Source organism: Phoxinus phoxinus (assembly GCF_949152265.1).
Source record: "Phoxinus phoxinus genome assembly, chromosome: 8".
Classification (NCBI taxonomy): Eukaryota; Metazoa; Chordata; class Actinopteri; order Cypriniformes; family Leuciscidae; genus Phoxinus; species Phoxinus phoxinus.
Genome location: NC_136883.1, coordinates 8,224,115 through 8,239,468, shown reverse-complemented (window position 1 = coordinate 8,239,468; position 15,354 = coordinate 8,224,115). Strand labels below are relative to the sequence as shown.

Below are 15,354 nucleotides of genomic sequence, written 5' to 3'. Positions count from 1 at the left end.
TTATGTACATTTGCTCACCTGTCTAATAAAGTACATGCAAGAGCTCTGTCAAGCCGAAGTTTGTCAAGAACGTGGAGCTCTCGGCATCTCGAAAACGCCACGCTGATAATGATCCTCGTTTTACTTCTCCTTTTTTCCCCAAAGTCTGCTTGCGATGGTCCATAATGTTTGAACGAAACAACAACAGCGTGCAGCTAGACGTTACGCACTACGCAGTTGTCCACGTCTGTCGCCATGGTTACTATGGCAGTACGAGTGGAAACCAGGGATAACGCTGATATTACGTCATTGACAGGCGACAAGTGAACAGGGATTCCGGGACGGCCAATTATTTTAAATTGGATGTAAAAATCTTTGGGAACTTTTGGGATATTGTAAGTACACAACTGCAGGAAAAAAAAATCACACTGCACAAGTGATTTTTGGATATTTTATTAAAAAATTCTTACATATTGTACCTTTAAGAGAATTCAGAGCTGATAAACACAGCAAATGTAGAATAGTTATTTTTACTTAACAAAAACAAAAACACCCACAAGCGTTTCAGAAAGAATGAAATGGATGGATTTTGCCAGCATATAAATCTAGTGGATTCTGTAAGCAACTTGTGGCAATGCATGCACCTAATCTTGTCCAAGGGCTGTTTCACCAGCCATTCAAAAGCAATAAATCCGGATAATGAACCAATCAGCAACTGGCGAGGGCGTGACAGAGCCTCTGTAAGGAGGCCAGAGGCCCAGCTAAGCAGTGTGACTCTGGCCGAGCGCCAGGATCCTGTGAGAACAGAGGCCACCGACACGGAGCAAATACACACGCCACAGGGTGCAGGGCGACCCCTACTACTGATCTAACATGTTAAATAGATTTCAAAAGACCTCTAGACATCATATTACATTTGAATCCCGAAAGAGAAGTGAGATTCTCAGCCGGGGGACTTTTTTTAGTAATATTATTTTTATATTAACATATAAGTCTTTCAAGGATTTCCACAATTGCACAAATCCAAAACGGGTTCTCCAGAGTTACTGTAAGAGTGTAACAGTGACAGCCCACTTTTTGCAAAGCCTTAGTTACAGAAGTATTTTTCATATAGATAAACCAGTACCATACACAAAATAGAAAATAAACCAGTACCATACCAAACCATTACCATACACAAAACCAACCAGCTCTGAGATTAATTATAACATTCTATACAAAGCAAATAAGTGAACTTAAATTACATTATCAAATCAGAAATTATGATTAAAATATATATATATTTGAAAATATTTTATTTATATTATTATAGCATTATTTTTATGATTATATTTATAAAAATATACAACTATAACCAAATAAATAGTTGTTTGAGAGTATGAGACGACAATATTTGCAAATCTTTTGACTGTTGGCCTTCTCTTTTGTATCATGGGTAGTGTAGTTCTTTACCAAAAATCAGACACGCATTTAAAATAAATACAATTTTGGCTTCTACTTTGAACATCCCTAAATGTAGTCGATCTGTCTTAATTAACAAAGCCAATGTTATAGCAAAAAGCAATTCCTCTATGGAGAAATTAAGTAACATTTCTACATCCAGAACATGACTGTTGATCTTGAGCCCTTACAATGGACTCAATATAAATAGCTCAGTTGAAACAAGCAGCTTTGATGTAAATAAACCATACATTGAAACATTTCATAATTTTTCAAAACATACAGTGATTGCTTTAAGCATTGAGATTTGCGTGTCAAGATCTGCCTTCGTCTTATTCAAGGCAGATATTTTTAATATATGTTAAGCCATTTGAATACGTAGAGGCTCAGATCAATACGCATTTGAGCTTTCAATGGCTGTGATTCATGGTTAGCATAAGGGCTGCAATTCAAAAGATTTACGATGCGCCAGCACCATAAAAAATACCAAAGAGAATCAAGACATGTTGAGGCAAGAAAGCCTGTAATTACGCAACCAAGTGTGCTTCATGATGAACAACACTTGAAATGAAACAGCCATTTTTGGTTTTGCTCATAACACAAGACTTGTGTATGATGACACACAAGTGGTGTATGAAGGCAAGTCCTCAACGTAAAGAATAATTAATGACGATCCATTGAATTATTAAAAATTACTGCATACTGCGCATAAGGCCCTCCACAGTGTTAGGCAGTAGTTTCTCCACAAATATCAAAGCCATTAGTTAGTAACTACTTCAAAAATAGCAGTGTTACCTCACTACTAAGAAATGTAAAGCTATTTTTTTACTTGAGTAATGTCTTCTGGCTCCTTTGTGGTAGGCTGCAAGGTTCTTAATTTGGCAAAGTGATGTAATGTGGTCCAGATTTGTAATGCAGTTGAAAACTATTTTTCAACAGATGCACAAGCACAAATATGAAGTAATCAACACCTCAGAACATCTGTTAGCCAGTCAGAATCAAGCATTCAACATCACTGCGGTGCAAGTCCTTCAGTTTGTCCTGAGATCCCCTTTAATGTTTTTTCTTGGCAGCGACTATTCCCTGCAAATGTTCTTCAACAAGGATTTACATTCAATGATGTCCACTTAGGGTTGATGGAGACCAAATGAGATACAGTATTTGACCTCTGCACACAAGCCATAGCTCTAGATATGCGAGGAGAGAAAACAACTTTAAACATTAGCTCATTTCTGTCAGTGTATCATCCATCTATTATTACCAGACGAAGTTTACCAGTTAAACATGCACTCTGCTTTTCCCAGTCAACCATAGACTGATATAAACTAAATTTGATAAGATAAGTTTTGCCTGACACTTTAACTGCCAAAAACAAAAGTGCATCCATGCAGATTTGATACACCCCTAGTGACTATCTTGCTGTTAAACCAAATATTCGTGATTTTCCCAGATTCATTTTTTTTCCATACAATCCCTATCAGTATAATGTAGCAAGCAACAATGTTCTATTGCCATTAGGGATGCACTGGTCATGATGTTCATGGCCGATACCATTTGCAAAGTTATTTGTTGTTTATCAAGTTATTTTATTACTAAAAGTTGCAGGGCAGCATTGATTGCACAGCGCGATCTCCGTTCTCTGTGTGCGAGTGACGTATGTGTGGCTGTGTGCGTTTTGACAGTGCATTAATATAGAACAGTGATTAAACTGACTTGGAACACCTTTCAACCAATCAGAATCGAGTATTCAGACAGACCATGGTATAAATGTATAATTTTTTGGTATAAAATGTATATACATCGCAAACAGTGAGCTTGCTGTGCCTGGTATAGTATTTTCTCTGCTCTCCTCTCCTTGCTTTTTCGCGTCCATCTTCAGCGTGTCTCGTCTCTGGCTTCTGTTAACGTCCTGTTTACAGACTTCAGAATATTTCCACACAAATAATATTTAGGGAAATAGAAAATGGGCAACGCAGTTTGTCTGCAAGTCTGGAACAAAATCAGCCAACAACAACAACAAAAAACAACAACAAAAAAATGTCTGATTGATGGCCAGTTGACCGGTGCATCTCTAAATGTCATTTCACGTTTCTATCTCAGCCCTCATCTTAATGTTCTGCTTTTACCCAGCACTCCGGTTCCTTACGGTGTTCTTAACTTCTTATAAGCATTAAGGATTTGCATTAATCGAACTGTATCCTGAGAGCTGAGGTATTCATAACAAACAATAAATGCACCTTCTTTTAAGTCACATTGGTGATGGAGTAAACTGCTGAATAGTAGCAGCCAGGCTACATGTAAAGTCCATCCAGTGAACTTAGAGCAAACATCTGCTCTGAGTTAATCAATCCATTCAATAATATTCACTCAATAGTGTGAAGACGCAGAAGAACGTTTTCCCCACAGCTGACACATTCATCCATACAATTGACAACATGACTTTACTTTTCTGTTCCTTAATGCTCAGCCAATATTCTGGTCAAAACATTAGCTAAGGGTGGAGGGGGTATAAATGTTTCAACTGGTATAGATTCTGCAGTACCATTTATACCACAGTATTTCCACGGCACATTTTATATTAAAATCCAAGCACTAACATATTTTAAGCACAAATAAATACACGTGTACACATCTTGATCATTACTTTCAAGAAAATAAGTATTTTCTGACTGACACACACCCGAAACGGATGCATTGGCATTGGATTTTTCATAAAAAGCATGCAATCCGAATTTAGTTCCCTTTCGTGGCATATTGCACTTGAACAATCAGATCCACACAGAATTATGTCCATCTATGAATCTATATTGTTAAAGGAACACTCCACTTTTCCAACTCCTCTAGAGGTAAACAGTTTTACCGTTTTCTAATCCATTCAGCCGATCTCCGGGTCTGGAGGTAGCACTTTTAACATAGATCATTGAATCTGATTAGACCGTTAGCATCTCTTTTAAAAAAATGACCAAAGAGTTTCGATATTTTTCCTATTTAAAACTTGACTCTTCTGTAGTTACATCGTGTACCAAGACCGAAGGCACAGTTCCTTGATTATTACGCAGGAATGAGAGTATAGTTCCTTGTCATATTGGCCTAGAAAATCGCAACTTTACATTTTCTGTCGGTCTTAGTACACAATGTAACTACAGAAGAGTCAAGTTTTAAATAGGAAAAATATTGAAACTCTTTACTAATTTTTTTTAAAGAGATGCTAACGGTCTAATCAATTTCAATGATCTATGCTAAGCTATGCTAAAAGTGCTACCGCCAGACACCGAGATCGGCTGAATGGATTAGAAAACGGTAAAACTCAACTGTTTCACTCTAGGGGAGTTGGAAAATGAGCCTATTTCCAAAAAAAGTGGAGTGTTCCTTTGAGCGCTGTATAAATGAAGGTGACTTGACTTGGCTTGACTGGTCTTAAGTAGTGATTTTTAACCAAAATTTCAGCAAACAAGAATTTCATCCAAAACAGCAATTTTCGGTATCTGTTGAAATGGTTTCGCAGGGCCGAAGTCATTTACCAAAACAATGAGGTTTAATTGAGGGCAAGTGTTCAACATAATTTCAATAATTTTGTGTATATCTCATTTGAAGATGTTTAAATTGATGTTTATATCTATGCTATGGTTATATCAGCCATCAGTCTATTTTCAAGAAATCTGTCTCAGCCATTAAAAAGCCCATTTTAGTTGACCCCTTTGTTCTCCTATATCATTTCAATATCTAATGGTCTGTAATCACCCAGGATCATAAGAAATTAAATACCGGCAGCAGAAGGACCACACCGCAGCATCTGGCATGGGGCGCGAGCGAAGCCACCAGTGCCACCCTAAACCCTTTAGCCTGTAGAAGCACTAGAGTGGAAGTCATTTAGATAAAGACATGCTGGGCGAGTCCCTCACAGTCATCAGTCTGATAACAGCAGTGAATCACAGCGCTGCCATTAATCAGACATGCACTTCCAGGATGACAGGCTGTGACAGAAATACACACAGGAACAAACTGGACTGATTACACAGCAAGTGTCGAAAGCCAGCTGCGGACCACCTGTGCGTTTGTGTTTTCACATAAAGTTGAAGGGTGCCATTTCAGCTCCACTAGGGGCACCAAACTCTGCAAAAACAATGTTTTCAATTTCAAACATTTGTATGCCATTGCTTAGACAAAACAGACTATCGCCATCACAACTACACGCCATCATAACTCCAGTCCACTTCCTTTTACACTCCTTAAGTTTTTCCTCATTTTGGCTTGTTTAGGATGCGTCTTCCTCTAGTCTATATATTTTCACATTACTCAATGTTTCTTCAATGCTCTAATGTATAAATATATTATAAGCAGTCTGCATCACTAATAGTCATGCAAATAGATCTACTGCAGTTGAAATGGTAAAGCAATCAGTCCAATCAAAAATTATATTTACTGGTCTGTAATCACCCAGTCAAAAATTTGTGTCCAATCAAAAGTTATATTTACTGTATAACAGAATTTCATTCTGTCCCTGTCACAGGTAGGATTAAAACATTTTAACTGAGGCTATGTCCACACTATGTGCGTTTTTGTTTTAAGTTTAACACAGCGTTTTAAAATGAAAACTATCCTTGTCCATACTGACTTTTAACACTGCGTTTCAGAAAAGATCTCCGTCCCCACTACACAACCGAAAACGCATGTCACATGATCAATCTGGGCATGCGCGGGAATGCTGATTGCTCGAATAATAGCGTGCCTCATGTGCATGTAGGCAGCTGCACAGTATTATAAAATGCAGTTTAACTGCACAATGGCTGCTCAAAAGAACAAGAAAGTCAGCAAAGCTTGCAGTTCCGTCTCCATGTTATTGTTTACACCATCGAGGCTGGTCTGTTATTGTCATCTTCATAATGGTCATTTGATAGGGGCTTGACGAATCAGGGAAGGATATGCAATGATCCAGAAGAAACCCAATCAGGGAGCGAATGTGGGCAGCCATGCCTTCGTTTTCATAAGTCTCCGTTTTGTTCTGTCTACATTAAAAACGCAACCCAGAGGTTTTCAAACGGAAGCGTTTCCAAAATCCTCCGCTTTCGAGGGTCAAAAACTCTGGAGTAGCAAAAGTTATGCGTTTTAAAACGAAAATGCAAAAGTGTAAACGAGCCGTAAACGTAGCCTGAGCACCCCGGCGACTTATTTTAGAATGTATAAAAGTTTTTATTTACATGGCAATGCAGCAAGCTTGTCACGTGACACACCGCAGCCACAACAGCACTGTGAGAATAGAGTATAGTTACCTACACAACGATTATCTAATGTGAATAAATCACGTCTTTACGTCTGTTGTTTCCAGTGTCTGTGGCCTCACTATATAAGAACACTCCACATGAATTTCATCTCCAGAGCTGCTCTAAGAGCTTCTCCAACCGACAAATTTCAAGAGGTTGTTATTTCACATTTTATAAGTTCATACGATTCACATAGTAATTCACACCGAACAAATTCATGCAGAATCATCCCCTAGTAAAAGTTTACAATTTTAAGAGAAAAGGATGAAGGTCTATCCCTAACCTCATTTGGGGAAAAAATTAATGGGATTTTGGAATATAATAAAACCGATTTCATAGGGTAATTCTTCAAAGAAGTCATTCTTGAGCCACTTGAGATTTGGAGCCTGTTCTTCTGAGCCACTGAGTGATGTGTTAGAACTAACAATTATTACAGTGTCAAATATACAAGAAAAACATGTGGGCTCGTTTCATAAATGTTTTTTAAAAATCTGCTCTGTTTTTTCGCATCCTCGTCTTTGTTTTTTATATTGCATGGCCTGTGCATAAATTTGCTGGCTTCCGCAGTGGATCACACTACAATAAACACGTAATCGCTTACTTTATGTCCTCCGTGTTTACTTCCGAATGACAGCGAGCTATGTGACATCTTATAGTTTTTTTTGCATATGCGGGTCAGTACAGGACCATGATCTGTTCACACTGGAATCACATTTAAAACAACAATGTGAATAGCTATAGAAAAGCAAATCGGATCTGAGAAATAAATCGGAATTGAGCACTATAGGCTCGCAGTGTGAACGTAGCCTAAAGAGGACCATGTATAGTGTTTGAATAACCCTGGAACTTTGATTGTTCTTTGTAATTTTAACCCAGGGACTGCAGGTCAGTGACTTAGCCTGGGTTCCCATGAATTCAATACCGGGCTTCCCAAATAACAAGGTCAGTTTGAGAAACCATTGTTACATCGGGTGGCCTGGCAAAATTCAAAATGAGGCGCTAACCGCTCCAATGCATTCTGATGTTGACGTTCCACAACATGACAGGACAATAAACTTGTAAATGTGACAACATTCCATTCTTCACCTATTATGCAAGCTGACCCGACACAGTAAACTCATGGTTGTGCGCGCGTACTCGGCACCTTTTGCATGAACCCAGCAGGCCTCCCTGAGTCAAGTTTCCTGTGTGTCACAATGGCAACATGGCATGAAATGTCACCCTTCAACATGTTGGCTGATAATGTCGCTGAACTGAAATTTACATAGAGATGCATGGTTTTAGAGCGTATATGCTTATTTATTGCACTCTTATTTTGGTGCGAGACAGATCTAAGAGTTGCGTTGACGAAAACCTGTCAGGCAGGTTGCTGTTGTTGTTTACATAGCAAAACGAGTGTTTTACATTCTTAAGATGTTGGAAGAACATGTCGGTGCTGGTGCTTCCCTATTTTACACAAAACTGGATGGTTGCTCAACACAGTAGGAAGTATCTGTCCACTTTATAGAATCTGGAAAGCTCTTTCCTGTTGCCTTGTGTCACTTTTTGAATTCCTTGTGATTATTTGTTGTTATATGTGGCGTGTTATTATTATAAAGCTATTCAAGCTGTCTTTAACAAAATGTTGCTTCATTGTACAGTCCTAAAGTCTAAGACCAAATTAGGAGAAAAAATATAAAACAAATCAACAATGTTTTTTTTAAAAGAATAATCGTATAACGAAGAAATATTTAAGATTCTGTACTACAGTATTCTACACTATTCTAATATAAACAAATTTGTGACATACAGACCATTAACTCCTTTGTACAGATGGTCAGATTCCCTTGCATCAATTCAATCACAAAATAAAACATTTCGAATCATGCTACAAGATGACATGACCATCAGGTTTTGTTTATGTCAGCTTGAGTGAAAAATCTGTAGTGATTTTTTTTTTTTTTTTTCAAATCTGAAAAATATGTAGCCTAGGCCTAGTGTATTTTTGTTTAGCTTGAGACACTACAGGCCGCAAAAACGTTCTTTTTTTTAAGCATCAGTTTGAGTTTTTGGTATATTTCAAAAAGTGTTTCAAAATAGTGGACAGAAAACATCCAAAATACACTTTAAGTGTTGATTGTATAGCACTTATTACAATACAATGTAATTGTATCTTACAAGGCTGTTACAAGGCATTTAAAGGCTGTTTTCTCAAAATGAAATCTTCACTTCAGCAGCTCTTACATACAGCAAATTTAACACTTTCATTCATATCCATATTCTAAAGGTTTTTACAGAGAGGTTTATTAATATAAAATTTACCTGATTTTATACAACGTTTTATTCCTAAAGAAACAATGGTGGAAATGTATTGTTTTCTGGCTGAAATGTATTGTTTTCTGACTGTTTTTCACCCGTGTCTAGTCTTAAACTGAACTAAAAGTGCCCTTGAACTCTATAACTGTAAAACTGCTCAGGCCGAAGCAGGATGTGGAATTATCAGGCTTCAGTGCTCTATAGGCTACATGGCGCAAATGTAGGTTAGTTCCGGGTTCTGCCCTGACAGTCAAATTACAAATCCAACTATGGCAAAGGATTTAGTCTTGAATATTAAGTAGGATATTTGACGTTCGCTACTGGGTGAATGTCCCGTGACCTAATTAATATTCATGAGCCAAACCTTCCCCACAGTAGGATTTTTGAATTCGCGCCGCGGCCAACTCCCAGAACAGAAGGAACAGGGAGGGCTCACAAAAGAGGACTGGCTACGTGTTACAAAGGGCCAATTTACCGGTTGACAGCTGCATTTTCAACAACACAATAAACAACTTCGTGCACTGCACACCGCCTGGGGATACAGTTATCGATACTAGTTCGTTTAAATGTTTTGTAAAAAGTCATTAATGTTGTTCAAAAGATCACATATACAGCGCACAAAGCAGGTGCACCTTATTTTTAAAAATTCTTTCAGTTTAGGAAAAATCTATTCATTTGGGTGTCAACAGAACTGTTCTCCTTGCTTTATCAGAAATTTTAAATAAAAATAAAAAAAGTGTAAAAAAATGTTAATGTGTAAATAAAACTATCAATCGTGTGTTTATTCAACCTTGCACTATGTGTGTACAGTAAACGACTAATTATTGAAAAATAAATATGTTTTAGAAATGTCAGCATTAAATTCTTTCTAATAAATACATTGTAGCATACATGGTAGCAAGTAATGGCAAAATAATGAACCGAAAAATTGCCAAACTTGTTTTTAAAGGGATAGGCCTCTCTAACCAAACATATTTAGGCTATTTAAAATATATAGCTTTAGATGCCAAAATGCTGTGTTTTTACAATAAATGACATTATTCGTTTGACAGAATGTTTAAAATCACCGTCTCAAAACGGAAAAGGAAACCATTTGGAGACAAACTAATTCAAACTCAAAGTATCTCCAGAAAAATCAGTGCAAAATTATTAAATGTTCAGCTCCATTCAGTTTATATAGAGAAACGCGATAAAAGAAATAACTCTTTGGTTGTCAAAGCCACGCAAAAACAAAAACGGACGAGCTGGAGTGTGCAACGCTCCGAAAGGACACACTTGCTCCTGTGATGGTCCCCCACCTCCAGTAGGTGCGAGTAACAGGACAGAAAGTGAGTAGGCTAACAGACCAAAGTCCCACATGCGGCCTCAGTCATTATCCATACTGTGCGTTACATTGTAGCGCGCAAAACTAAGTACACACAAAAGCGAGGGCAACAAATGTGCTTTGACGTGCTTTACCTCATTGTTCGACGACAGTGCAGATTCCCTTCAGATGTAAAGCCGAACTTCCAGAGGCGAAAACCCAAAGAGAAAACGACGAGATCCTCATGGATAAACCCACCGAGGGTTTTGGTGTTTTTGTTTAATCTGTGGGAAGAAGGATAAGCAGCGGAGCTCGATGATTTCCTGGTTGAGGAGTGAAGGAGGGGGTTGGAGGTGAAGTGTGGATAGAGTTGCTACTGGAGCTGGGCTTGTGTCAACTCTAATCAGTATCCTGGACTCATGTCTCGCTCCGAGCAAAGTCTACACATATTCCGCCTCATGTCCTCGTCTCCATTCGTGCGGCTGTTTGTAAAATGTGGAAGCGGTTTTCGACAAACTCCTCTTGTTCGCCGGTCGGTCTGTTAACGCTCATTCGCGACCGAAGCCCAACCTGCTCCTCAACTCTGAGGAAAAGCTTTCATTCCTGTCTGTCTCCCCCTCCCGAGCTGAAAAACAGCCAGAGAAATGTACTCATCCACTCCCTAGCGGCCGAGCTCCATTACTCCAGCCCGGCGTTACAAAGCAAAATCTGCTGATGGGAACGACGAATGTATACTTAGTTCTGACTGGAAAAAATAATAATTTAATCTTCCATCTTTAAGTGTGTGTGGTGTACGTCACTATTCCCACATTCTGTAATATACTCAGATGTGAAATGTGTATTGTAGGAGTGGGTTTTATGCTGTTCATTTTCAAAAAAGTACTTTATTGCAGTGATTTTTGACATGATAGACTACCGTGATAATATACCATAAAGTTTTAACATATTTCATATAATACTATGGTATGTGATTAAAAAAAAAATATATATATATATCCAATATTTAAAAAATATTGGATATTCAATTGGTCATAATAATTGATTTTATTTTTATATTAAGTGTAAGAAGATCAACAGTAATGTTTATGTTTCAAAAACTAATAATTTAATAACCGTAGATCTCAAACAAATCTCAGTAGATATCCATATTCATTTACCTATCATGATGTGGTTCTTAAATTAATTTGTCGCATTTAAAACTATTTCAGTTTAATTAGTATTTTTAATTTAGACAAATCTATATATCTGTCTATCTGTTAATCGATTTTGATAGTATTTGTCTGTCTGTCTGTCTATCTGACTGTCAATTTATTTTGATAGTATCTATCGGTCTATCATCTCTCTATCTATATATCTGTCTGACTGTCTATTTATTTTGATAGTATCTATTTGTCTATCATCTCTCTATCTATATATCTGTCTGACTGTCTATTTATTTTGGTTGTATCTATCTATCTGTCATCTCTCTATCTGTCATCTCTCTATCTGTCATCTCTCTATCTGTCATCTCTCTATCTATGTCTGTCTGTCTGTCTGTCTAGAGCTAGCTAGCTTTATCCAGCTTTGCATGTTACTCAAAGTGCTCAAAATCATGGAAATCAGGTAGCTTTTGAAAGATCACGTTTGGTTGTGAAGTAATATAAATGAATGTGTGTATATATACAATACAATATACATTAAAGTGACAATATGTGTCCTGTCCACACAAGTCATTTAAATTAGAAAAGGAAAATTGAGCAAACAAGCTTGCATATGCGAAGATCAAATATCTTCTAATTTGCTGGTTTTTCTTTGGAAACATGGAAGATATCCAACCATGTGTCACATCTGCCACCGCAGTAACTTTTTGGCTGTCACACACACACACACAAATAGTTTGTCTGGAGAAAACCCCCTTCAAAATCAAATGCCAAAGTAGTTATGGATATGTCTGATTATAAACCCATAATCCTGCTGTGTGCAGTTTACATCACTTACAGACATTTTTTTAAGTAAACATTTGAAGTAATTATGTAAGCCTTTGATAATTACATAATCTGATTTTTGGCCTGTCAGGCGTGTCATTTTGGTTCAGAGGAGAACACTTGATAAAAGAGATGTGCATCTATCAAAAGACCGTTTGTACATCTGCAGAGTGTGTTTGTGCATGTGTAATGTGCATTATACGCATCTGACCGCTTTGATAAGCGTCTTATCGAAAAGGAAACTAGTCAGTTGTAATTTTAGGCTCACCCCTCCTCCATTGAGCCACTTTTACAAGCTCCCATTCTGGCTCTGCTTGCATGGCACAGATTCACAGGATAGAGTCTCGGACTCTGTGGCCTATAACATTCTTTACACTTGCACAGTCATGCTTTCAAATGCAGACTGCATTTAAACATGAGACAAACAGAGCAATGCATTAAAGAAAAAAACAACACCAGTAGGATCCTATGCATCTGTGAGTGTGTTTACGAGAGGCTGACAACAAGCAGGAAATTGTAAAGAATTTCTAAAAGCATTCTGGACGGAGGCCAAACAGCACTGACACACACAGTTTATGTCACTGAGCAATGTATGAGCAATCACTATTGCGCGTGCAAAACAAACATAAAAAGAAAGAAGAGTCTTATTCTTCTCCTTACACTTTTTTTACAAAGTCATTTTCAAAGGCATTGTAAATGTAAATGATACGTGGTTACATCACGTCACCTAGTGGACAGTCTTTGGCTGTACATTCACAGTATAAGCCATTATGTTGTTTACCACTAGATGGGGATGTAAGTACATAGATAGCAGAATACAGTCACAGAGCTCAGACATTAACAGAACTCATGTCAAAAATGCCACTAAAAGTGACAGAGGAAGTTTTCCCTGTAGTGATTTTCTCGGCTTTGTTATGATAGGCCTATATTTTTTCACCAAATTGTATTATGGCTTTAGAGTCTCTGCAGAATTTAGTGACCTTGTAGCCTAAGTTTATTTTTGCTGAAAACATTTTTGTTGCTCAATGAATGTGAAGACATAACTCATTAAAAAAAAAAAAAAAAGTGTTATTTAAATGTGCTGTGACTAATCAACATGACCAGTCCTTTTATCATGTATTCTATCTATCTATCTATCTATCTATCTATCTATCTATCTATCTATCTATCTATCTATCTATCTATCTATCTATCTATCTATCTATCTATCTATCATAGCTTTTGTATGATTACATTTAGTTGTGAAATATAAATGAATGTGGTATCTATAAAGTGGCAATATGTGTCCACACAAGTCATTTAAAATAGAAAAGGAAAATTGAGCAAAATAGCTTGCATATGCAAATATTAAATATATTCAAATGTACTGGTATTTCTTCGGAAACTGAAGATATCCAACCACATCTGCCACCAAAACAGAGAGCAGTCACATAAACATTTATTCTAAAAAGACAAGAGCTTCTTCCTCCAGATTCAACACATTCAAATTCTAAAAAGGGCAACGTTTATTTCGTTTTAATGTATTTTATAAGGTCTAATTGATTTATTATGCAATTTGTTCATATATATTTTTAACATGGATAAAATATTAAGCATAATATAATAAAACATTTTAAATAGGCTATAGAAATCTCTCTTTTTTACCATAATATCAAAACACGTTTTAAAAAATTACTTTGGTTTGAGCTAATTCTGGGGGTCCATATTTCTTTCTTTTTCTCTCTCTCTCTCTCTCTCAAATTCTTTCTTTTATTTTATTCAAACAGAACACATTTGAAAATATTTTAATTTGCGATTTTTTTATGTTTCCTTAAACTAGAACACAAGTAAATTACAGAGTTGAATAGATAAACAACTGTGCATAACATGAATGAGCAGGAAACTGATGTGATGTGCGCACAAACAGACCGAGCGCACGAGATCAAGTGCGCACAAAGTGGGAAGCCAATGGGTGACGGTGTGTTCATCGTGACTGTGCTGTCACCCTTCGGCTCCCCGGTGCGCACCTGATCTCGCGGCTGCGGAGCTGCTTGGAAACAAACTGCGGAGTCTCGAGTTACCGTGCGCGCGATCGATGGCTGATGTGAGAGCCCCGCGCGCCGGGCGACAGTATCGCGTTGCGCGCGCGGGGGGAGACTGAGTATCGACGCGTGACCGATCACTATCATAATCACACTTCCCCTCTTATCGCCTCAACTTGCTGAATAAAACATAGCGCTTTCCTGCCAAGAGCAGTCACCCCGAGCAAACTTATTCAAGTTCATTTCACACACTCTGAGAAAAGAAAAAGAAGAGAAAGATGAAATGGGAAAATACACAAAAAAAAACATAACTTGAATTAAACGCAAGTAACATAATGAAATTAACGTGAAATGTTTAGTAAACGGCTACTCCAATAATCTTTATTTTATCTTTATTAACTTTGAAAAATCATGTTTTACAGTGGGATCATTCCTGATATGAAGCATCTTCGGAACTCTTTAATTTTAAAATGAATATGCTTGTGTTGTAGTTTCAAAAAATATTTTTTATAAAATAATAGCAGACTTTCATAAATATGCTCTGCTCGGGTTCAAGAACTTACAACGTATACAAACGCATGAAAATGTTTCCATAATTTCCACCAAGCTCAAAGCCACGTTTAGGTATTTACAAATCAACTGATGGTATTTTACTGATGCTTCTGCTGTTTTCCCACCAATAATGATGTCAGATTTTGAGAATGGTTATGTCGTCAAGGAACGTTTTCAACATGATCTGTTTGAAGCATTTCCATGAGAGAAATGAAATGAAGATTCGCCTGGAAAACTTATTGAAGTGTTTCGTGAGTTTGTATTGTATCCAGTAAATGGAGACATATGAATATGTAAATTCATGTAGTGATAGCAGAAATGACCCTGCTTCACATGAATGTTACTAAGCAGAGAAGGCAGCGATATTATTTCGTTTGTTTCAGAAAACAGCGAAATAAGTAAATATTCCATGAACGACTTCAGGCCACTTTTGTATTGATTTTCTCTCATAGATATGTGATAGGCTTTATCCAAATTCTGGAGCTTGCACCTAACCAATGCTTTCTCACTTGTATTTCCATATTTATAAAAAAAAAAAA

General features: G+C 37.2%; 1 protein-coding gene across 4 annotated transcripts in view; it reads right to left on the bottom strand.

Moving 5' to 3' along the window:
* The window catches only part of vaspb (vasodilator stimulated phosphoprotein b), a 45,487-nt gene extending 34,539 nt beyond the window's left edge, over positions 1-10,948 (bottom strand). For 2 of the 4 annotated variants that reach the window (XM_079621136.1, XM_079621137.1), the window contains exon 1: positions 10,434-10,948. In XM_079621136.1, coding sequence (XP_079477262.1) covers positions 10,434-10,438 — 5 coding nt within the window. In that variant the 5' untranslated portion in view covers positions 10,439-10,948. The remainder of the gene's footprint in view (positions 1-10,433) is intronic. The other 2 variants (XM_079621134.1, XM_079621135.1) reach the window with 1 other exon arrangement.
* Positions 10,949-15,354: the final 4,406 nt, after the last annotated feature.